Source organism: Haliotis rufescens, unplaced genomic scaffold (assembly GCF_023055435.1).
Source record: "Haliotis rufescens isolate VD_foot unplaced genomic scaffold, xgHalRufe1.0.p SCAF_19, whole genome shotgun sequence".
Taxonomy (NCBI): domain Eukaryota; kingdom Metazoa; phylum Mollusca; class Gastropoda; order Lepetellida; family Haliotidae; genus Haliotis; species Haliotis rufescens.
The window spans coordinates 5,546,210-5,570,625 of NW_025963879.1; the positions used below are offsets into that span (position 1 = coordinate 5,546,210).

General features: G+C 42.2%; 1 protein-coding gene across 2 annotated transcripts; it reads right to left on the reverse strand.

Annotated features, from left to right (window-relative positions):
• Positions 1 to 214: 214 nt before the first annotated feature.
• On the reverse strand, positions 215 to 24,416 carry LOC124148423. 2 transcript variants are annotated; one of them, XM_046519508.1, is made up of 5 exons: positions 24,290 to 24,416; positions 16,485 to 16,620; positions 8,019 to 8,189; positions 3,577 to 3,708; positions 215 to 546 (listed from the first exon to the last, which is right to left on the reverse strand). In XM_046519508.1, exons 2-5 carry the CDS (start codon positions 16,618 to 16,620, stop codon positions 413 to 415), a joined length of 573 nt encoding a protein of 190 aa, XP_046375464.1. In that variant the 5' UTR covers positions 24,290 to 24,416; the 3' UTR covers positions 215 to 412. The 2 variants fall into 2 exon arrangements, with proteins under 2 accessions (XP_046375464.1, XP_046375463.1); XM_046519507.1 differs by lacking the exon at positions 24,290 to 24,416 and adding an exon at positions 24,101 to 24,121.

Genomic DNA, 24,416 nt, shown 5'->3' on the forward strand with positions numbered 1-24,416 from the left:
AATCACACTTTTATGGCTTGCAGTTTGCTAAAATATGTTTAAAATTACAGCTTGATCAGTCGAGCAGTTTCAGAGGTGTCGACATTTGCCACTCATTCCAATTCACTTCAAACTATATGTGTGCTTAAGTTCTACTGGTCATGAACACTGAGGCTGATAGGCAAGGTCATGAGAAGAGCTCACATAAAGTGAGCTCCAAATTGAAAAATGAAAGTTCCCAAAGCCACTCCTTTTATTGCTACATGTGTTATGTAATACATTCCACAAGTCTTCTTTAGAATGTTTTGCTTACTGTGTACAATAATTCTTGACATGAAATCACTGAAGTAATTAAAGCAAAATTACTGAATGGCACATTACAAACAATATAGAACATTTTATATCAAGTCATTTCTGGAATATCAAACCTAAGTTATTTAAACTCTCCCTTCTCATAATCATAGCTTGACGAGATGCCTTCAATACGTCCTTGGCCCTGGGCAAGCATTCTTTCAACCTGTGCTTCTTGCCACTCTCTGGTTATCGTTGATGGCATTGGAGGGTACACTGAAATGACAATTTGTTGACAGTTTCACATCAAAATCTTTTTCTCTAATGATTCTCAACAAACATGATAAAATGCAATCTTTCTATACTATAAGAGTGTCAGTTCCCAACGCTGAATTCTTTACAGAACTATCAACATAGTAAGCGGGAGTTGACGCTTTGAATCGTGTCTGTTATACAAATGTCTTAATATGAGAGAAAGCAAGAAATGGCACAGGTCTTACAAGGTTTACTCCTTACGTGAAGCCAACAAGCAACCATATGATACAAACAAATAACCATCATCAGGGTAAACCCCCATTCAGACCCAAGGACATAGAAATATTTCAAAGGAATAAAGTGACTTGCAGCGCCTTCAACAACTGGACCCCCGTTCCCCTTACTGCCAAACAATGAAAATTGGTTTGAAAATCACATTTTTTAACCAACAAGTATTTGTCACAGAGTGACGAAATATCCCCCGCCATATACACCATAGTACCAAATATGAAGACAATCCAGCGATTAGTTCTTGAGATATTGTGGCAACACCATTTTCCAACTCCAAAAACAGATTTGCCTGCTGTGACCTTGAAAATGGGGTCAAGGTCACCAAATCTGACAGGTGTATGCGGTGTCTGTATATACACTATAGTTCCAAATATGAAGACAATCCAGCGATTAGTTCTTGAGATATCGCGGCAACACCGTTTTCTAACTCCAAAAGCAGATTTGCCTGCTGTGACCTTGAAAATGGGGTCAAGGTCACCAAAACCGACTGGTGTCTGCGGTGTCTGTATATACACCATAGTTCCAAATATGAAGACAATCGAGAGGTTTAGTTCTTGAGATATCACGGCAACACCGTTTTCCAACTCTAAAAGCAGATTTGCCTGCTGTGACCTTGAAAATGGGGTCAAGGTCACCAAAACCGACTGGTGTCTGCGGAGTCTGTATATACACTATAGTTCCAAATATGAAGACAATCCAGTGTTTAGTTCTTGAGATATTGCGGCAACACCGTTTTCCAACTCCAAAAGCAGATTTGCCTGCTGTGACCTTGAAAATGGGGTCAAGGTCACCAAAACCGACTGGTGTCTGCGGTGTCTATATATACACCATAGTTCCAAATATGAAGACAATCCAGTGTTTAGTTCTTGAGATATCGCGGCAACACCGTTTTCCAACTCTAAAAGCAGATTTGTCTGCTGTGACCTTGAAAATGGGATCAAGGTCACCAAAACCGACTGGTGTCTGCGGAGTCTGTATATACACCATAGTTCCAAATATGAAGACAATCCAGTGTTTAGTTCTTGAGATATCGCGGCAACACCGTTTTCCAACTCTAAAAGCAGATTTGTCTGCTGTGACCTTGAAAATGGGATCAAGGTCACCAAAACCGACTGGTGTCTGCGGAGTCTGTATATACACCATAGTTCCAAATATGAAGACAATCCAGTGTTTAGTTCTTGAGATATCGCGGCAACACCGTTTTCCAACTCTAAAAGCAGATTTGTCTGCTGTGACCTTGAAAATGGGATCAAGGTCACCAAAACCGACTGGTGTCTGCGGAGTCTGTATATACACCATAGTTCCAAATATGAAGACAATCCAGTGTTTAGTTCTTGAGATATCGCGGCAACAAACAGGTGGGACGTACGGACGGACGGACGGACGGACGGTCGTGAATACTATATCCCCCGCTTCGCGCTTTCGCGCGGCGGGGGATAATAATAATCATTGATAGGAACATGCCTGCAAAGTTTCAGCTACACTAATCTAGTGATTTCTGAGGAGATGTTTACAGATACCGAGGAGGGAAGACAACTTAAAAAAGGTACAATGGTAAATGTCTCCTATACTTTATGAATCACCTTGAGTGACTTCTGACAAACAGATGACTGAAACTTTCTGATACTGGCACCATCCTAAGGACATTAGCAAGTTTCAGTGACCTACAGTAAATGTTTTCAGTTATCAGGTATACAAACATATTTTCAGGGGATGACCATGACCTTGTCTCAAAAGCATACCAGTAGGGCTGGGATTGGTAATTTGGGTGTCGTGAGGAGTATCAGGAGGTACTCACAGGACTACACGGACCCATGGTTAGTGACGTTATATGTTGTTTATAGACAATAGAGTTGTTTATGTTGACATTTCTTTTTGACTATTGTTTCTGACTTTTATGCATTTGAGTAAAAATATAACTTCAGTTGACTTAAGTGTATGCATCTCATTGTTTAAATGTTTATAAAAAAATAGCATTAGCCAGGGCTCCGGTAAAACAATTCCCAATCAGACATTATGCACCGAACTCTTGAGACCTACAGTTGGGACCAATGTAAGGTCGGGAAATTTGGGGTTGTGGTACCCAGTGCCGTAAATTTGCACTCATCCCAGCCCTACATTCCTGGGTTATAAGAGATTGAGTGAGTTGGGTTTAACGCCGCTTTTAACAGTATTCCAGTTATATCCCGGCGTGTCGGCTTAATGTGGGAGGAAAGCCCGAAGTGATGCAGGTCTCAGACGTTTACCACTTTGGTGAAATCCACGAGCACGGGTATGGTGCTGACAAACCTAGAAACATTATCGGGGCGAATCAGGATTCGAAACCCACAATCATAGGTTTCTGGCGTGTCCAAGGGACGCAACTCTGCACAGCGAATCGCGGCGCCTTAGACGACTGGGCCACCCGTGCCCCCTATAATAGATTGAATGAGTGAATGTTGTTTAGCGCATCAGTTTGCAATTATATACCAGCTTTACCCTAGCAATCTGTAAATAATTGAGTCTATGATGAACAAGCAAGTGCTTGATAAATTGATCCAATTTAGTCAACTCTTATGGCAGGCAGTAGAGTGCAGGGAACCTATTCTCAACTGGGTCTAAAACAGGGGTCTTTAAAGTAGACATACTTCAAATAATATGCAGGAGATGTCTGGGCACTGAATGGTTCCAAAACTCAAAACATGTTTGCGGTGCTGATGCAATTCTGACGAAACATTAATATATGTCCCAAATAACATGGGTCTGGTTAATAATGCTAACCATATTTTTTCATCCACATGACTATCCATGCAGTTGCAGACAGTGCCAGCAGAATTGCTGACAGCACAGACTTCCACTCTCCAGTTGGGGCTTTCATTTCAGCATAGGTTTGGCAGAAACTTGACCTGTACACTGCAATAGCAAAATTATGATACAAGAACATAGAGCCAATGACATCCCCTAATATATATATAAGTTTATACCAAAACTAACATTAGTCTAAAATGCAAGTTACTTAATGCAACAAGTTACTAAAATGCCACCCTCACAGAAACTGTCCATTCTAATAGCATTTCAATAAAATAAACGTTAGCCTGAAACAACGTCTTGACATTAGCATCTGAAAAATCTTAACACACAAGTACCTCAATCAACCTTATATATTCCATCTGACTTAACCCAAAGTACGAATTTCAGGAAGTGTAAATCTTGAAATTAACGCGAGCGTAAATTAAATGAAAAAAATGCAAGAGGTATTTGTTCGCATTAATGAAACTTTGCATTTGTCTCCAAAATGACTATCAACAATAAGACACCCTCACTGCACACTTTGGATAACAAAAACTTACTTACTTATATTGGAGATTTTACGTGTGCTTCCCGACTGCAGCGTATTTCGCACACGGGCCCGGCCAGGTTTAGGATTGCTTCTAGAGTAAGAGCCTTATTTAGATTTAGGGTGGTTTGTAGTGTAGTTCGGTGCTTTAGGTAGTGGATGCAGTGTATGAGTGCGTGTTCTGGGGTTTCTTGTTGTTTGCAATGTGGGCAGGTTCCTGTTGCATGTTTTTTTAATTATTTTGAGGTGGTTATTTAGGTTGGTATGTCCTGTTTGGAGTTTAGTGATTACTCTGTCGATTCTTTTGGACGGATGTAGAATTTTTGGTTTGGTTAGGGTTTTTTTGAGAACCTTTCTGATTTGGCTATTTGAGTGTTTTTTTTGGTTGATTTTTTGTTTGTTGACACTTTTAATTTCTGTTTTGGAGATGGGTAGGTTTAAGCTTATTTCTGTGATTTTAAGAGATAGTTTAGCTGCTTTATCGGCTTGTAGTCCACTGAGCGAGTCTGTAAGTATTAGGATTTTTTGGTGTTTTTTAGATTGTTGATTATGAAGGGCTGAGGCCATGCCCATTAGTTCGGCCGTGAATATTGATTGATTGTTTGGGAGTCGGTAGGATTGTGTGGCTTTAGTTGGTTGTGTGATGTGGACTCCGAGACCTGTGTGTTTGGAGATCGGATCTGAGGATCTGTCTGTGTAAATGTGACACCAATTTGGCCAATTTTCATGTATGTATGCTAGTGTGGTGGTTTTTACTATGTTTGGGTCGGTTTGTTTATTTATTGTGCTAGCTAGTGTTATGTCTATTTTGGGTGTTTTAAGTTTTGGGGTGAAGATATTTTATTTTTACAGTTTTGTTTAAGATTGTTTATTTGGTGTTCATTTAAGTAATTGTTTATTCTTTGGGATATTGGAGTAAGTAGAGGGTGTTTTCGAGCTAGGGCTTGGTTTTTGGGGCTGATATTTTTGTTTATTAGGTTTTGGATTAGGGGGTTGGATTGAGACAATGCCCAGAAATTTAGGGTTAATTGTTCCCTGCGTAGGTTTAGTGGCATTTCTCCTGTTAAGGCCTGGAGTGAAGTGTAGGAGGTGCCATGTTGAGTGCGTGTTATTAGTTGTAGAGCCTGATATTGGATTGAGTCTAGTTTTTTGCTTAGGGATTGGTTTAGGGTGTCGTATATGGCACATCCGTAGTCTATTTTAGATCTAACAGGGTTAGAAATTGGCACAAGTCCTGTAGTCCTGGCCAAACTGCCCGATAGTAAAGGTATCAGTTTTTGGGAGGCGGGTTTCATGTTTTTTTGTTTAAATACTTTTCCTGTATTTTTTTCTAAGTTAAGGGAGAAGCCCCATTTGTCAGCCTATAGCTGTATTTTGTTTAGAGAATTTTGAAGTAGGTTTTGGGCCATTATATTGAAGAGTGTGGGGCTGAGGATACTGCCCTGGGGAGTGCCATTTTCTAGAGGACATTGGTCCGATAGCATTTGGTCTATACCCACGGTTATTTTACGGTTGTTTAGGAAGTCCTGGATGTAGTTTATTATTTGACCTTTGAGTCCTATTTTTTGTAGTTTTTATATTAGCCCGTCGTGCCATACCATGTTGAAAGCTTTGGAGAAGTCTAAGAAGATGCCTGTAGTATATTGTTTGCTGAGTTGTCCTGTTTTAATGTCCTGCTCTAAACGGGCGAGGTTATCTAAGGTTGACATGGTTGAGCGGCCAGGAGTGAAACCACTTTGATCTAGGTTTATGATGTTATTTTGAGTTAGGTAATGTTGTAGTCTGTTTTTAGCCATAGATTCCATGACAAACTAGGCGTCATTGACCACTCCAATCAGTGAACTGTTGTTACTTAAATTATCTTATTGCCTTTGAACTTCCTTAATGGCAGTCAGCAGAATAAACATATAAAGTGTGTTGTTTTTAGAAAAACACTGTTTAGTGTTATTACAGAAATGCTTTACTCAGTGCTAATAAGTGGTGCTATTTGTGTTTGTTTGGATTAAGGTAAGGATATGTATCATTCAACTGGGATATCGCATTGATTTTGAGTCGCATTTATGGCTAGGTGTCAGCAGTCGTATTAATTTAGAGATGCATTAATTTCAAGATTTACAAGGTTTAAGACTGGCTATTACCTGCAATTAACCCATTCATGCAAGTTATTTGTTTCATGACACCCACCATACATGGAACATTTTTTCATGACACCCTCCATCTTCCCTATAATAAATGATCTGTCCCTATAAAGTTCGGATTTATAAAAATATCTAAAGAAAAGCTGATTAATAGCCATTAAATTTTTTTTCTCCAAATGTAGCCACTATAGCTGCCATGCTTAAAATAGGATCGGAATTCTGTGAGCACTTTTCACAGACACCATACCTGGGATCATTGATCCGATAGCATTTGGTCTATACCCACGGTTATTTTACGGTTGTTTAGGAAGTCCTGGATGTAGTTTATTATTTGACCTTTGAGTCCTATTTTTTGTAGTTTTTGTATTAGCCCATCGTGCCATACCATGTTGAAAGCTTTGGAGAAGTCTAAGAAGATGCCTGTAGTATATTGTTTGCTGAGTTGTCCTGTTTTAATGTCCTGCTCTAAACGGGCAAGGTTATCTAAGGTTGACATGGTTGAGTGGCCATGAGTGAAACCACTTTGATGTAGGTTTATGATGTTATTTTGAGTTAGGTAATGTTGTAGTCTGTTTAAGTTTCAGCTCAATGGGCTTTGTAGTTTCATAGATAGTGTCAAACATGACATTGACATAGTTTGTCATCTCCTGTTCATTCACAAGAAGCAATATGATTTAGTTTTTGACAACACAAGCAAATGTAGTTTTGGACCACACATTACAAGATAAATTTTAGCCATTATTGTGTATCTGCTTTATACCCAAGTGCACATTAGACACAAGAAAATACAGCAATCAGTGGAATACTGGCATGAATAATATAGATAATCAGTGTTCCCGCTGGCTTTTGAAACTCTAAAAATTACCAGTCCCCTCCTATTATTGTCAGTCCCAACATTCAACAATTAAACAAATATATGAAAATTACCTGGTTTTAATTCTTTCAACATCATGTTTACTGCAATGATGTCATCTCTGGAGTAACCTAGTTAGATCTACACATCATTCACACAAAGTTCATATATATATTTAACCTTGAAGCAACTGAAATGTTATGTCATTGCACTAAAAATAGACAAGGGGTAATCCTGATCATGCCTGATAGTAAACCTAACAGACAAGCTGGCTTCATTCGAAAAATATACTTATATGAATATTGCTGATGTCTTGTTCAACAACAAAGATTTATAAGGTACTTTGCAGGTTCAAAGGGACTGGTAGTCACATGAATGACCAGTCCAAGCCTAATTTTACCCGTAAAAAAATGGTAATTACCGCTAAACGTGAACACTGCATAATATATAAAAGGTCAGAAATATGGACAGCTGTGAGAGATGAATAGAGATGCCTGTTCTGGGGTAGTCACTAAAGAGTGGAGGTCACGGGAAATACACCATGTGCAGTGTTATTATCAGAGTGCACCAAGATGATTACAAATTGATAACAAATTGTGCTTAGAGATTAGGGACTTATCACAGAGTATTGAAAATGTTGGGTAATTCTGATGCCTACTTTTGACATTACTGACCATCTGATTTCAAATTGGTCAAGTGAGTTATGCATGTTATTCCTGACTACATCTTGTAAAACATTTTTGGCAGTCATCAAAAGTAAATATATCTTACCAAAATATAAATAGCGTTCCACATTATTTGTTATTCTTTTAAATCAAAGGCCAATACATTTTATGCAAAACTGCAACCAGAAGACAACCTTTTCAATATGCTCCAAGTTACACTTGTTACTTACAGGCTTTTTTTTCCTCCAAGGTAAGTTTACTCCAGTCTCCTTTTTCTTTTTCACGAAGAGCTACAACATCAGCTGAGTTCTCTTTGAATCGAATCGCTGGGCAGGGAAACTCTGGCCTGTCAACATAACTTGCACATCCATTGAAGCCCCAGCCAACTATGTCACGGTTTCCTGCAACCAAGAGCAAGCATGAGTATAGTACTTAAAACACATTTTCAATAAATGGTATTTCTAAACCATACATGCAGTGATTTCATTCTGTTGTAAAGAATAACGTGTAACAAAATTGTACAATAATTAATGCAAAAGAAATATCTGAACAGAGTTCATACAGATCTTTGGGTTCTAAATTCAAGCAATTTTCAGGGAAAAACATTTGTTTTCAAGGACTCAGCTTGCGCTCATCTCCAAAACAGAGATGTCTGCCAGGTCTGTCACAGGAACTGAAACCCGTCTAGAGTTTAAGTGCCACTCATGATAACATTAATTAAACCATATTCAGTAATACAATGGGCAAAGGAATTAACATGCATAACCTATAATATACAGAAGACAGTCTTTCTTTTTATGTTGTAGGTGACAGGAAGAAAACTATGAATAAAAACTTGATTGAAAATAATATTCAGTAGCGATTTTGTTATAGCTAGACTTTTATTTACATTCCAGCACTTTTCAAGAACTGTCAAAAAAATTCAGGTACTTTTCCAATATTACGATGGAAAAGGGCAGAAGCGCCTGGGTAGAGGCGATTGCCAAGATCTCGTGTTGGTTTCTAGCTCTGGGAGGGTCCAGTCCAGCGGTGTCATAAGCCTGAAGAATGGTGGCACGAAGCCATAGGGTGATCATGTGGTAGGCTGACTTCCATCTGCGATATCAAAGATACCGGGATGAAAAAGTGGCGGCAATGGTGAACAGAAGGATCACAAATCATTCAAAAACATTTGCGCGAATGCATCATCACTTGTTTAGGTGTGGTGTTCTGGACAGCAGCATGTGGCACACGGGCGGCATGCGCAAATGTGTGCGGCGGGGAACTCTGTCCCTAGGCTTGTCACTTTTTAGTCATGCTTGGTAGAGAGCAGCCATGTTGCCAGTGGCTGCCTCTGACAGTGTCAAATCAGGGCACAATTGTAGTATTTGTAAAGTCGAATGAGGACTTTAATAAAACCAAATAAGGGTTTTTCATAGTCAAATAAGGACTAAAACATTGTCAAATAAGTACAAATCGTGGTAAGTAGTGAATTTAGAAATTGTTTCTGAAATCATGGGTTAATTCAAATATGGTGTAAATTATGGAGTTTCAGTTATTAGACAGACATTAACTTTTAAGTTTTGATGAGTTATTTTTAAGACTTCCACTGCGTATCAGATGTTTCTGACGAACCTCAGAGCATCGAATGAAGCATCACAGAGCATGCACCAAAATAAGAGGAGTACCTGTACATCTTCAATCCCAATTAATGGAGAGAGGGGCGGGGAAGGTAAAGGATCTGTCCGGCTGTCCTGGGAGCTGATTCTTCCAGAGCACAGCCAGCGATAAACAGCTCCAAAAGTGAGTGAGTGAGTTAGTTTGGATTTAACGCCGCTTTTAACAGTATTTCAGTTATATTGCAGCATGTCAGCTTAATGTGGGAGGAAAGCCCGAAGTGATGCAGGTCTGAGACAATTACCACTTCGGTGAAACCCACGAGCATGGGTATGGTGCTGACAAACCTAGAAACATAGACAGTGCGAACCAGAATTCGAACCCACAATCATAGGTTTCTGGCATGCCCAAGGGACGCATCTCTGGACTAGGCTAGCTGTGCCCCCCGAACAGCTCCAAGAGCACAGTGTTCGAACAGAACACTGGAAACATCAAGGACATTAAGCTCGCTGATCCGTGCTTCGGTGGCCAAAGCCAGAAGGGACATTGTCTTCATGATAAGGTCGTATAAGGAAGACGAATGGAGAGGTTTGAAGGGAGCCGCCCAAAAAGCCCGTAAAACCATGTTTAGGTCCCAAGCCGGCAGTCTGAACTTGGCTTACTGGTCTTCAAGATGAAACAAGGGCAGCAAGGCCTGGAGTTCTGAGTTTTTTATCATTTCAGAACATCTGGAATGGCAAGAACCGGATTAATGGCAACCAGGTAGGTAGAGATGGTAGAACCTTTCAATCGACATTTGCCAAGAACTGGGGTGATGTTGTCATTGAATCCGGGTCTTTGTCTGAGAAAAAGGACTGGAAGGAGTACCACATGTCGTCATAGACGGACAATGGGCTAATGCAATACAGCGAGATTCGGGTGTGGTAACCTGCTGTGCGGGTGTAACAGGAGGTTTGGCCATACAGGAATTTCTTGGGGGTTTCACTGGCAAGGTCTCGGGAGGCCAACAAACCAACTTCTCATCGGCCAACAGGTTTTTGGTGGCCTGGATCTTTTGAAGAACCCTGGGAAGGAGAACCGCAGTCTGAAAAGTGTACGTGCTAAGTCCTTCCCAGGGAATGCTGAAGGCTTCGACAGCTATTGCAAACGGATCCGGAACCGATGAGATTAAGTTGTCAGTTGGCAGTTCTAGAATGTGACAAACAGAACGATGTAGGGGAGTTGATCTTTTGTCACATCATGGTGAACATGTCTGGGTGGAGCTGCCACTAGGTGCTGTATGTTGAATTGCAATTAGAGACTGTCCACCGGGTCGAAAAAGCAGGTGATCTGTTTGAGCAGGGATGGAGAGTAGAGTAGAGCAAGTATCTGCCAAGCGGATCGTTGTAGTCTTTGAAGAACCAGTCATGCGATGCAGGTCTTCAACTAACAAATAACATGTGTGCCCCATCAGTCACATCAAAGGAGTGAACAGGAAGTCATCTCTCCTAAAACAGGGCGCTTTAAACGATGGGGCCATACAGTCTGCAAGCTGATTCAGACCAAAATGTCTTTTAGTTTGAAAGGATCCCTCTGTGGAATCCAAACGATAGTTACTAATGGAACGGTGACCAGATCGAAATGACGTGGAGCTGCGTCAGGCTATAGAAGTGAGGGCATCAATCTCGATGGTGGAATGTGCCTCCGTTGCGTCAGACATCCTGGGGTGTCCAAGAGCATGTTGCATCTGACACTTCCTAACTACGTTTAGGTAGAGGGAGTGGGACGATGATGTACAGGAACTCGTACATTCTAGGCAGTGAGGGTGAGGATCCCGGCCCAATTTGCTTCCGAGGCAAAGCATACGAGGCATATATTCTGTAATTTTAGCAATGTCATATTGATGTGGAAAGCATACAACGGGAAACGGGAGGCATATTGTAACTCAAAAACTGACAAGTTTATAAGAGAAAACAATTATGCAACAGTAGTGTAAAGCAATGCTTAAACCACTGTAAACCACACACAAAACATTACTTAAAACAGAATTATCCAAGCCAAATAAAAGAATTCAGAACGCAAGACACAAAATTGTGGCCAAAATGACGAATGGGACAACAATACGCCCATAATATTACCATGACCAGCTCTACAAATGAGTGGGAAAACGTTAAAATATACGTATGGAAGTACCATGAAAGGCATAATCACAAAACAATATAAATGCAAAAGTTGAAATAAAAAAGGGAAAGGATGCCGGAAATCTGTGGAGCCTTAATAACAGAATACATGTCTATCCGTGAAGGCAGTAATGTGCAGTAATGTGCTCTTATGTGAGGTCATTGTATCCGGGTCACGTGCCAACTGTGTGAGGGTACTGCATGTCAACTACCTAATATCGATGCAAATAAGGCAAGTTTTTCGTACCTAGATACAGGGGGCTTTCAAGGGGGGTCGTCTTATACATAGGGTTGAAGAGTTTTGATGGTTTTTTTCCCAAACACAAAGACATTACTGTGTTTCCACTCTGATCCTTATATACTTATAGACATGCTAAGGAGAATATAGCATCTTCCAAAGCCATACATTTTTTTCAATTGTTCCATTAAAAAAACATAGTAAACATGGTAAAATGCGAATGTTTTGATGTAAATATCATGTCATCAAAGGGAAAGACATACATGGCAAGTTCAGCTTCTTTTGTATGCAAACGCCTCCTCTGAAATTGTCAGAGCCAAAATTCCACTTTGAGTGAATTTAAGAGCATGACTGTACATTTTGAGCAAATATGGCTGATCAGTGGCCATAAACATGTTTTTCAAAATATCTTCATAAGGGCCTTGGACAAATATAGGTCAAAATTCAAAATATCACAAAAAACTGAATATATACATGATATATGTTGAGCCCCACTACGCCATATGTAGTAAATACACAAATTTCATTACATTTTGAAAGATGGCTGAGCAATGGCCATAAGAGGTTTAAGCTTTCAACATGCCATAATGGTCAAAGTACCAAGGACAAATAAAGTCTTAAATAAAAAATTTCCGCAAAACTGAACAAAATTGTTGAGCCCCACTAGCAACTAAACATCGTATATTTCAATGCATTTTAACAAAAATGTCAATAAACATGATAAAGAGTTGTTGTTTTTCAATATGGCAACTATGACATCCATGAACAGATTGGGGCTGTCATATTTGGTGGGAATAAGTATGTGATGTTTCAGCTTCATTGGTCCAGTGTTCCTGAGAATATGTCCCAGAGTACAATAGGGAGGCCTTGGCACAGTTTTCAACAGCATAGAACACATGATCAGCTACGTTCTGGTGTCACCACACCCTCACAGGACAGGTTCATCTGTCTACGATATTTATGGAAAAGGTTTGCTACAGCAACCTCTGCCACACCTGAGAATATCGTATCTACCCGGGTAACCGCCTTGAACCGTCTGCGTGATGCTGGTATACGTCCAAGGAGACTAGCGGGGGACCAATCCTTAAACGACAGCATCGCCAACTACGCGGACAGTGCTGTTTAACCATCTCAACTGGCCATTACAGAGACGGAGAACCATTGTTTTCAGTGATGAGTCACGGTTTCTGCTCAGACGTCCTGACAAAAGATTTGTTGTTGTTTTTGTTTTTGTTTTTGTTTTTGTTTATTGTTTAACACCACACTCAGCAATATTCCAGCTATATGACGGCGGTCTGTAAGTACCTGACAGAAGATCACAAGTTTACTGATGCAGTCAATCATCAGGATTAAAAATTGCAAACATCTTTCAATAGTTTTATCTGCATTGACACTCTCATTTTCACCTACAAAAATAAAAAATGTTCTATTGCTTGCATGAAATTATCTATGGTCCATAAAAGTGTCAATAAAAAACTTACACGGTAGTTTATTCAATCGTCAAAAGCTGTCAATCAAAACAGTGATTTGCATACTCGCAACACTGCATGCTACCTCTTACTGTGCAAAACCAATTCCAATATCCCTGCATGGAGCTTTGCATCAGCTGACAATGATGGAGCGCGTAACATTTTTTATCCCCGATTGGCAAAACAAGTGTTAGTTTTTACAATAAATACACTTTGGTAGTGGACTAAAATCCTATTCCGTGATCTGCAACACCTAGTCATTAAAGGTATTTTCAAAAACTTAAATCCTAGCACAAATCAAAGACGTACATGTATGTGCGTCCATGCAGAAATCAAGAGAAAAAAAGGCACTCACGGGTAAAGTTTTAAAACAAATTACGAGCAAATTAATATACCTACAACTCTTTCTCCATAATAATATACAAATTTCACATACAATTTCTAACGATTGTTTTTTAGGTGAGATTCGCCTTGTCTTTAGATAAGATGGCACTGTGTTTTCATGAGCATACCCTCATGCAAGAATGGTCACCAAGCATGAATTACAAGTTTTGAACTATTTCTCATGGCAAAACAGCAAGTTGGATTTAGATTTTTTAGAATATACTACAATACGTCCATAAAACTTGAAAACTAAGACTTAATCTTTCAAATGTAATTCATGAACATGGTGAATGTCAACAGTCTTCCAGTGACATTTCTGGCAACCTCATTAAAATCAGATCTTAGTTCTCGCTGCTGCAAAACAAGGATATCCCATTACGGGTCATTTCAGACCGAACTTTTGCGAACTTTGACCGACCAATGGAATAACCAATAAGAAGTCAGCAATAGCCAATCAGAAGGCGGGCTGATCGAGCCTTACGGCACAAGTTTCAAACTGGCAATCTCTCTTTCGAAACATATTTTGTTATATACTCGATTAAAAAATTAAAAACTGAACAAAAGAACATTCTGGAATGGCTAATAGATGGTCTACATTGTGTGAATACAGACATAAAGCCATAACTTGTCACTCTTGCACAAGGATGATAAAAAAATCACATTCCAACTGTCACTTTCATGATCTGCTAAGCGTTGCTCTGATTGGTCAGATGAAAGGTCGTTCTGACATGATCCGTAATGAGATGTCCTCAGATCTTTGTTTAGAGGTCGCGAAAACTAAGATCTGATTTTAATGAGATTGCATTTCTGGCTGCTGCACATGGCAAACACACCACCTTCTGCAGCAAATAAATGACCTAATTGTTGCTAATTAAACAAAAGGGCGAACCTGGAGCAATAATATACTGAACTGTCAAATTATTTGAAAAGACCATATTGATAAGATTAAATTTGATATGGTCAGAGATCCAGTCTCTGATACCATACATACCAGATAGAAATAAGACAGCGAAATTGACGAAAGCACTGGAATGTAAGCAATGTATTTTTGGCCAACAAACTGTCGCTATTTCTTTTATCAGTTTGAATATATTAGTGAGTGAGTGAGTGAGTATGATTTTACGCTGCTTTTAGCAATATTCCAGCAATATCACGGCGGGGAACACCAGAAATGGGCTTCACACATTGTACCCATGTCGGGAATCGAACCCGGGTCTTCGGCGTGACGAACGAACGCTTCATCCACTAGGCTACCCGACCGCCCCTTGAATATATTAAGTTACGATCTAAACACACATCGTCAAAATTTGATAACTGCAGATTGTTGTCTCCTGCATGCCAACGAAATGAACAGCTGATGGCGGTAAACATGCCTCCAAAACAATCTATTATTGTCCTCACAAATAATTCCCCATAAAGTCAACATGAACAGAAATACATAAATATTACTGTAATTTCTTCTCAAGTAGAAAACAGAAATATAAGTACTAATTTAACGTTTTGTTAATACTAATGGTAATATTTTTAAATATGCGCAGTGGAATAATTAATGTTCTAAAATGGGATATCCGAAGATATATCCATATATAGAGGTTATCGCCTAGGCTCACTAAATACAATGTTTATTCCTATTGCAGGATATTTACCATCCGCAGACACACAAGCGTGATAACCTCTTTATCATATAATGTCATTCTTTAATTCTGTGCTTCAAAGTCACTTTCCCTCTCTCACAAACATTACCGAAACATTGCAAGTTTTCCTGGAATGCGTGCATTAATATTTATTGTGTCACAGGGTAAGTGATGTGTCAGTCGGACAGTGACAGTAGCCAATATAGTTCCAACTGAAATCTGTTTCTTATACAGAGGCGAAGCAACATATACGCAAAACAACAATTGTTTTTATTTGCCTATTGCGGCAATCCACCGGTCTGTTCGCTAGAGTAACTGCCCTTTGACAAAGGGAAGCTACTCTAACCCTTGTCTATGAGACGTCACGGCCACGGTCAGACGTTGTTGACAGTCGGTCTGTCCTGTCATAACGTTAAGAAGTGTAGTCAGATGTACACACAGCGACAAAATGAAACAAGGTAACAATTCAAACATATTTCGGCCAAATCCAACTATTTTAATTTGTGGAGAAGGTTTCAAGCCGCGAAGGTCTACAAGCACAGATATAGCTACTGATCCTGCTTGGCTAGGCCTCGTGCCCTCGCAAAATTGTTTCGAAATTTATATCTCCAAAGTTGCCAAAACTTATAAAATGCCTTAGCTACGTCAGTTAGACACTGATTTTCAGGGTATTAGACTGCTCTTTTGATAATGATAGCAATTATCCCTGTAGTTTATCCAGATTCCCGATGGTGAATTCTGACTCGATTTTATGAAATAACAACAGTAGATGGCACTGCATTTCAACATTTTGTTGGGAGTTATCCAGTCTGAATGCTAATGCCATAAGGATGTAGCTCATAAAAATGCAAAACCGAAAAAAGATATACGTCAAGAAACCGGTTTGGGCATTTGTTGAAAGAAGGGAGAGGATAATGAAACTGGTTTGATTTAGCAAACGGATGTGTTAATCAACATGCTTCGCTGTCTTATAGGCAATAAATGCCTTACGGCTTTGATTTACAATAACAGTGGCCATTTGATATGAAATTCCGAAATTAATAATGATCCAGTCACTGGGTCCACAAGACCCACACGTTATGCAGGGGCGTCTGAACTCATATTAGTGCGTCCAAGACGCAAAAAAGCGCTCTTCAGCCAACACTGATACATATTTGATGGACAATGAAAATGTGGAGATAACCGATACCACACTTGACCCAAAAGTTTCACTCACCAACTTTAGGATGAATTTTATCTTTAAGAGCTTGATCTAATGCAACATCCTGCCTTCGAACAGATGTTGACGTGATCGATCTCTGGTGAGGGATCCTGGCACTTCGTGCCACTGTTCTCAAAAGCTGAGCACTCATCTGTAACAAAGAATAATATTGTGAAAGGGGATTTTTGTGCATTGTAATTATTTATCTCATTTGCCTTTTTCAGATTAAGCTGAAGGGATGAGGGAATATTTATATTCTGTTAGGCTGAACACTTCATCATTGTTCACTTGATAAAAAGTTCCTATCACAGCTTGTTTTTGTTTGTTTTCTTAACTGAATGACACTGGAACATATTTTTTTCCCTCTTAAATTTCTGAAATTACATTGATATGAACTTTCCCTGATGTACATCAACACATTGGAGAACAAAAAAGGTGCTTGCATAATGCCATTACAAGCAAAAATAAAAGCATCCCCTTCTTCACCTTTTCCTGTACACTACAACAGAACAAGTAAAATCCTAGATATTTTTTATATTTGTATACTTATCCTGCATTATTCCTCAATGCATATTACTGCTTGTTCTTGACAGAGAAAAGAGCTGTGTGAAGGTCTTCGCTTGAAGAAGTTGCTCCAACTAGCCGAGAGGCCAACCCATCACGCAGCTCTCACGTGACCAAAGAAGTGACGTCATGGATCATCACATTACTCTGTAGTCCAAAACATGGGAAGGTAGATCTGCGATGGGCGGGTCCCTTTAGACGCAGTAATGCAGGATAAGTATACAAATATAAAAAATATCTAGGATTTTACTAGATTTTTTACTTATCCTGCATTACTCCTTAATGCATCTTTATCCGATGGAAACGGGGATGGGCATACCTTCAGATGTGGACCTTTCATCTGTTATATCCAGACTCTGTTCCCTAGCCAATCCTAGACTGTGTGGTCGGCATCAGGTGACCACTCCATGTATAGGAAACTCCGTTTCCTTCAGCCCGTCTTCGGCTGTGGTCGGCCTGGATGACCATGACATGGATGGGAAAAATCAGGTATGCGTTATGTCCTAGTACTGCACAGCCTGACAATAGCACTCGGCCATTTGACCTGCTGGGCCACTACTAGCGGACCAAAGCTGTGCGTGCCTTGCACGTCCTCCAAAGCGACATCTCGCAGGTAGTGACTGGCGAAGACCGTGTTGGAACGCCAGAAACATCCCTCCATGATGGCGCGTAGAGAGCAGTTGCTGTGAAGCACCATGGTTGAGGCGACCGCCTGGATCTCATGCGGATTGTTGGAGCGTGGAGGGGTCCATTCCCGCGGCCTCGTAGGCCTGGAGGATGATGGCTTGTAACCAGAGGGTGATCGTGTTGCTGCTGACCTCCACTCGCGAGGTCGCAGATACCGGTACAAAGATGTCGTCTACGATGTTCCTCGGATTGTCGGATGTAGCAACAAAGCGCTCTAACCGGACAAAGACGGAGCTCTGGTTCGTCTTCCTCGCCCACAATCAATGACATGGGGGATGAGGAACAATCTGTCAGGCTGGCCTGGGAGCTGATTCTTTGCAATGAAGTCCCAGCACAGGCCCAGATGCACTAATCCGTGTGCTCCCTGCTCAAAGCAGACCCTTGTGTTGTCTAGGGCGTGTACTCGCTGACCCGGGCTGCTGTAGCGAGCGCCAGTAGGAAGACTGTCATTTTCGTCAGGTTGTAGAATGACGACGCGAGGCTCGAAAGGTGCGTCTCTCAGCAAGGTGAGAATGACGTGCAAGTCCCAGGCCGTGGGACGGAACTTCGCCTTTTGGTCTTCCAGCCTGAAGGAGCGGAGCAGTGCCTGGAGTTCCGGGATTTTCGTCATGCCTCTATCTTTCGGGACTGCCAGGACGGAGTTGAGCACCACGAGGCAGGTCATGATGGTACTGCTCTTGAGCTTACGCTTGTGTCGCAGATGGAGGCAATGCAGATGTGGGGTCTTGGTGCTTACTCCTGCAAAAGCTCTCAAAGGATTGCCATTTGTCGTCATAAAGGCTCCTGGTGGTTGGGCAATGTGCCATGTGCTTCCAGTTCGAGATTGATGATGTGCCAGAGGCACTGATCGGTGGACCACAGCCCTGAGGCGACCTGTCCCTCCAGGTGTGCCCCCCATCCCTGTATGGACGGGTCTAAGAAAAGGCGTAGAGAGGTCATAAGCCCTGTCAAGGAGACGCCACCTAAGACATTCAATTCCACCGTCCACCACCAGAGATGCTGCTTGAGATGATCCGGGAGAACGATGGATAGAGCGGGGTCCTGGCGTCTGATGTAGGGCGCCAGGAACATCTGAACAGGGCGCAGTTGGAGCCTTCCTCTGTAGGTCAAGTCCTGTGCCGAGGTTAGGAGGCCCAGGAGGACTTGCCATTGGCGCAGAGTGCGTGGTAGGTGGAGAGCGCGAATCAGGTGCGCCTGCATGCACTCCCACTGGTCTCTTGGTACAGAGATGAGGTCGAGGTCCGTCTGGAAGAGGCCCCCGATGAACTGAAGGCGCTTGGAGGGTGTCAACTCTGACTTCCTGAAGTTGATCTTCCACCCTAACTGGTATAGGAGTCGAATGGTGAAGTCCCTGTGGCGGAGTAGAGTGACCGTGTCCAGATGGTCCAGTAGGCAGTAATCTATGTATGCCTCGAACTGGATGTCCGGGCGATGGAGGTACGAGGCTATCGGCTTGGTAAGCCGTGTGAATAGCCACGGGGCTGAAGAAATTCCAAACGGGAGGACCACCCATTGGTAATGGACTCCCATGAAGATGAAGTGGAGGAATTTCTGGTCGTGGGGATGTATAGGGACGTGTAGGTAGGCATCCTCGATGTCCAGGCTGATGAGCATCTCCTGCACCTGGATCCGGGATCGCAGTAGCCTGAGCGTGGTCATCCAGAATTACGGTGGACGCGCCAGGTAGCGTTTGTTGAAGGCCATGAGGTTGTGTATCATCCTGTGCTTGTCCCTAGTCCTTCTTGGGACCAGGAAGACGGGTGAATAGAAGCCCAGTGTTATGGCTGGGGCGTGTACAACCTCTATGGCTTTCTTGTATAGCAGCGCCGTGATGTTTCGGCTCAGAAGCTGCTGTTGAGTTGGGGGGTATGTGTCCACTATGGGTGACGACGTCAGTGGCAGGTCGTCTACAAGTGTCAGCTTGTACCCGTGTTGGATGGTGACATATGGGTCCCCAAGGATCTCCTAATTCTGCCAGAAGTGAGCCAGTCTCGCACCTATTGGGGTGTCGACAACTTGGACGGCTGGGGATGGGAGGTCCCTGTGGCTGGCATAACCCCTCTTGGGGTAGCCGCGACGGGGCTGGTATGAGCCTGAGGACTTTCCTTTCCCCTTGCCTCTGCCTCAAGGGGTTGAGGTGGCGCCCCGCCCCCGGGACCGGAGGGAGTTGTGATGCGGTTGGTAGGAGCCAGCCTGGGACACCCTAGCAGATTCTGGCTGAGACATCTTGGCCAGGGCCTTGAGAGACGTCTCATCACTGGCGAAAGCTGAGACCCGGGCGTGTCTCGGATATTTGTCCATTAAAGAGGTCAGAGCCGGGGTTGGCGCAAAAGGTCTCTTGAAGTCTGGGGCCCAGTTGGACAAGGCAAGATACCCAAGGTGTCTGGTGGTAGTGAGCTCGATCAGAGCGGCGCACATGTGGGAGCGCATCTGTTCCACCTGTTGTTGGAGATGGTGGTTAGATGGTCAATCCTATGGGGGTTGTCCTCTGCTAAGTCCTGCAGTATGGCCTTGGAGGTTGACGCCATCAGAGAGAGGGGTTTGAGCGTGTGGCGAATTTCGGTCTCTACGTAGGCGAGTTTGTTTTCAGAGACTCGGACTGAGGTGGAGTGGTTCGATCCCGTCAAGCGGTGCATGTCCTCATCCAAGGAGTGAGTGTGGTCCGCAACTTGAAGAGAGTGAACTGGGAAGTCATCTCTATCCCGTGGGGCCCTGAAGGACGGAGTCAGTGACAGTTTTCTGAAGTCCTCGTCCAAGGCTGAGATCATGTCTCTGATCAGTGGGTCAAGAGGGATCAAAGTGGGGTCCGCACTGATAGCCGTCTTGCCAGGCGAGGGAGCGATAGCCTCCAATCTGTCAGCCAACCAGTCAGCGACCTGGTCAAAACCCAGGTGGGATCCACCGTCCATAGGGGTGTCATCATAACAAGAGTTGATGGCGCCCTCCGAGGAGTCGGATCGATAGCCACTGGAGCGCCTTACGGGGAGCGGCTCCTAGATCTCTGACCCTGTCTAGGTGCTGTAAAGGTGCTGGCGTCGCCGGTTGTCTCGCCTGTAAGTACTGCAGGTACTGGAGGAGGGAGGCATCTATCATAGGCGGAGGCGTCTGTGGTAGACCGAGCGTCTGTGCCGAAGGCGGGGGCGCCTGTAGGAGACCGAGCGTCTGTGCCGAAGGCAGGGGCACCTGTACCGTAGGCAGGGGTGCCTGTGGTAGACCGAGCATCTGACCTGTGGGAGACCAGGCGTCTGTCCGAAGGAAGGTATAGGCGCCGTCTGGTACGCCAGCGCCACCCTACAACGTGACTTCAACCCTGGGGACCGACATCAAGGAAGCAGAAGAGGTCGGAGGTCATCCGAGATGGCCGATCTGGATGGCGAAACCTCGGAAAGGTCTGACATCCTGCGCCGGTGTTTCCTGGCCTGCTGTGTTCTGCTTTTAGTGCACACACACTGAAAGCTGTGGGTGAAAGCAGTAAACAATCTTTACATCGGTGATCTTGGTGGCATTGAGATGTACAATTAAGGCACAGGGGGTGGGGATCCCACACCGACATATTGCGCCGGCACTTTAAGCAGGAGGGCATGATATCTGCAACCTAGCAGTGTAAAATCACAATGCGTCCCCGCCCGATTATGTATGCTTTAATTTGTTTATCCCACTATGTGGGTTTATGAAACAAATATTACAACAAACGTAAGACAACATACAATCAAACAAAACAATACATGCAATGATACACCAATCGTGGGGTACCAAGCAAAAGAATATAGAACGCAAAACAGTCCACAAACAGCTGGCTACGCAAAATATTCAAGATGGCTACTTGGAGCAACAAAACACCTGGCCTTATGTTTTCTTTTAAGAAAACGCCAGTAAGTGTCTAATAAAGTTATGCACATGTTTATCAAACATAGAATGTACAAAATACAAACCGTATGCACAACACAAAGACAAAAAACATTAACTCAAATAGCAAACACGTGAGGGTTTGAACCAGTTTTATGTTACAAGAAAAACAGGTCTTCTCTCATCAGGTGACAAGAGTAATGTGATGATCCGTGACGTCACTTCCTCTGGTCACGTGAGAGCTGCGTGATGGGTTGGCCTCTCAGCTAGTTGGATCAGCTAGTTGGAGCAACTTCTTCAAGCAAAGACCTTCACACAGCTCTTTTCTCTGTCAAGAACAAGCAGTAATATGCATTAAGGAGTAATGCAGTAGAAGTAAAAAATAGTCCTATTCTTGTAGATGTCTTAACATATTTATGAGCACTTTCGATTTAAGGACATCACTTTCAGTTTTGAAAGACATGTCAGAGGCAAGACAAAATCTCATGCCTCTATAAACTACATCTATAAGGCTGTTTCTATATCTTTAAAGGCTATTTCCTTTTGGTACAATATCACTTATGTTCATGCAATTGCAGCAGAGAACAAAATACCCCAGCTATTAATGAAAACCCTGTAATTGTATTAACTGGAAATAAATAAACATCACGACATGAAACATTTTAGGTTATCATGTATATCAGGTATTGGCAGTACTGACAATGGTCTTGCAAGCATGACTTGGTAAACGAGATCTTCAAGTACTATCTATTTGTATCTGAAACAGATATTGTTGCCAGTTGTGTTTACTTTTTAGCAGTAAAGTGGCGAGCAGTAGACAAATTTAGGTCCATAATCATAGAATAAGTCACATTGGCCACCAAAATGGTTGCTGCTTAGACGGTTGGGACGACTGATCGTGTGGTCAGGCTTACTGACTTGGTTGATACATGTCACCGAATACCAATTGCATGGATCAATGCTCATGATATCAATCAAAGTATTGTCTTGTCCAGATTATTTACAGACCGCTGTCATAATCATATAGCTGGAATATTGCTGAGTGCAGTGTTAAACAACAAACAAACAAAAGCATGATTGATAACCCCAGGAACTCTGTTCCTGACTGATGTCACAGGGCATTGTTCTATGTATCTGACAAAAAAAACTTTACAAATTACATCATAGGGTAAAGTGACATGTTGGCAAAGTGTATTGAATTCTAAAGTAGGTCCAAGAGAATCAGATGGTCAGAACAGGCATACAATTTTTTACAAAGCATCACCTGTTTAATCATGTTATCTATACTATGCCAAAAAAGCAGGGGATATTTTGTTTTGAGGGGAACCCATAGGAAAATACACCAATGTCTGGCAATGAAAGTAAGTGATTTATGTGGCAAGAACATTTCCTTAGAAAGCAGGCTTCCAAACAATTTTGTGACAGTCATGAAGCATGTGATCTCAGACAGCATGTGAAAGGGGTGGAATGCTCAAGGGCAACAACTTACAACTGGTGGAAAGAGTACATGCCCAGACCTTCTATTACTGTAGGAATCGAGTTTGTATACGTCTTAATGAGTGTTTTATGGACATAACATCATACAGCATGATCGTTTTGGGGGTGGGTGCATACGGGGCGGTGTGGTATCATAATGACTGACTGGCCAAACTGCGCTCCACTTTGTCCATGGACATATGTCAATACTATTGGGACAACATCATTACACCAATCATGGTGCCATTTGTACAATGTGTTGGGCAACATTTCATCTTTGAAGATGATAATGCACAAGCTCATCGTGCCAGGACTGTGACCCAATTCCTACAACAGGAAAACGTCTTATCATGCCATGGCCAGCTCTCAGTCCTGACCTACCCCCCTTTGAACACGTCAGGGACATTATTGGCAAATGTGTGCCTCACGTCAAAATCCACAACCACTCAGTCTCTCAATGAACTCAGTGCATGCTGCTCTCACAGATGAGTGGAACAACATGAGAGAAGCTGTCATAAGTTGAATCGGCCTTGCAGAATTCGTGCATGTCTGGCCAACATATTTTACCCGATTTGCATTGGATGCAAAAATGAAAATTTCGAATTTGACTCCCGACCTCTTCAACGACCTGGTGCCCCAACCATCTCATCACACCAACCATTAGATCTGATCACCTATACCCAAGCTGATATCATATTATTTTCATTTGCCAGTTACCGATTTGCCTAGATCAGAAGATATGTCTTGATGATTTCCAATGTCCCCTACTTTTTTGGCATAGCAAATGTTTTGGGAAGTCAAAGGAAGCAGACGATGAATTGTAGGCCTACATGGCAGAGATCTTTACAATAAGGAAACATTTCCTGAGAGGTGAGGCGTGATTTATTGGCAAAAGAACGTGCAAATTCGCGTATCCACGAACTTAGGCAACAGTAATGTTGTGTAGGCCTTATATTATCTAGTTATCATGATACAATTGAAAATATAACCCGTGTCCTGTGGAACCCTGTACGTGTGTTGTAGCCTAACATGAAGGTGAAATATCATCAAGTACGCACATGCATGAAATGAATGACCTTGTACCGCTCGGGCGGACATTGAACACTATAATGGGTCGAGTCAACATTCTCAAAATAATACAAAATATTGAAACTATTAATAACTTTAAAATGTATTAGTTCAATTAAATGCTCTGAAACATAAGTCGAGCTGTAATATTCTACATTTATATTAGGCCTACATCTAACCTTTCTCACTGCTTCTGCTGGTGGCGGTGGACGTCTCGCGAGAATCAACGAGATTTTTTCACGTCCACATAACCTGGTGGGGTGCAGGCTAAAACGGCACTTCAGCAAAACGTCACCGATTTCTCTG

Bases quoted from the DNA above. Each gene is read 5' to 3' on its own strand.
- LOC124148423 (XM_046519507.1), bottom strand. The intron at 8,190-16,484 runs GTGAGTGAAACT...TCTTGGTTGCAG, and splicing joins TAAAATTCATCCTAAAGTTG to GAAACCGTGACATAGTTGGC. The intron at 3,709-8,018 runs GTAAGTAACAAG...TTGCTATTGCAG, and splicing joins CTTGGAGGAAAAAAAAGCCT to TGTACAGGTCAAGTTTCTGC.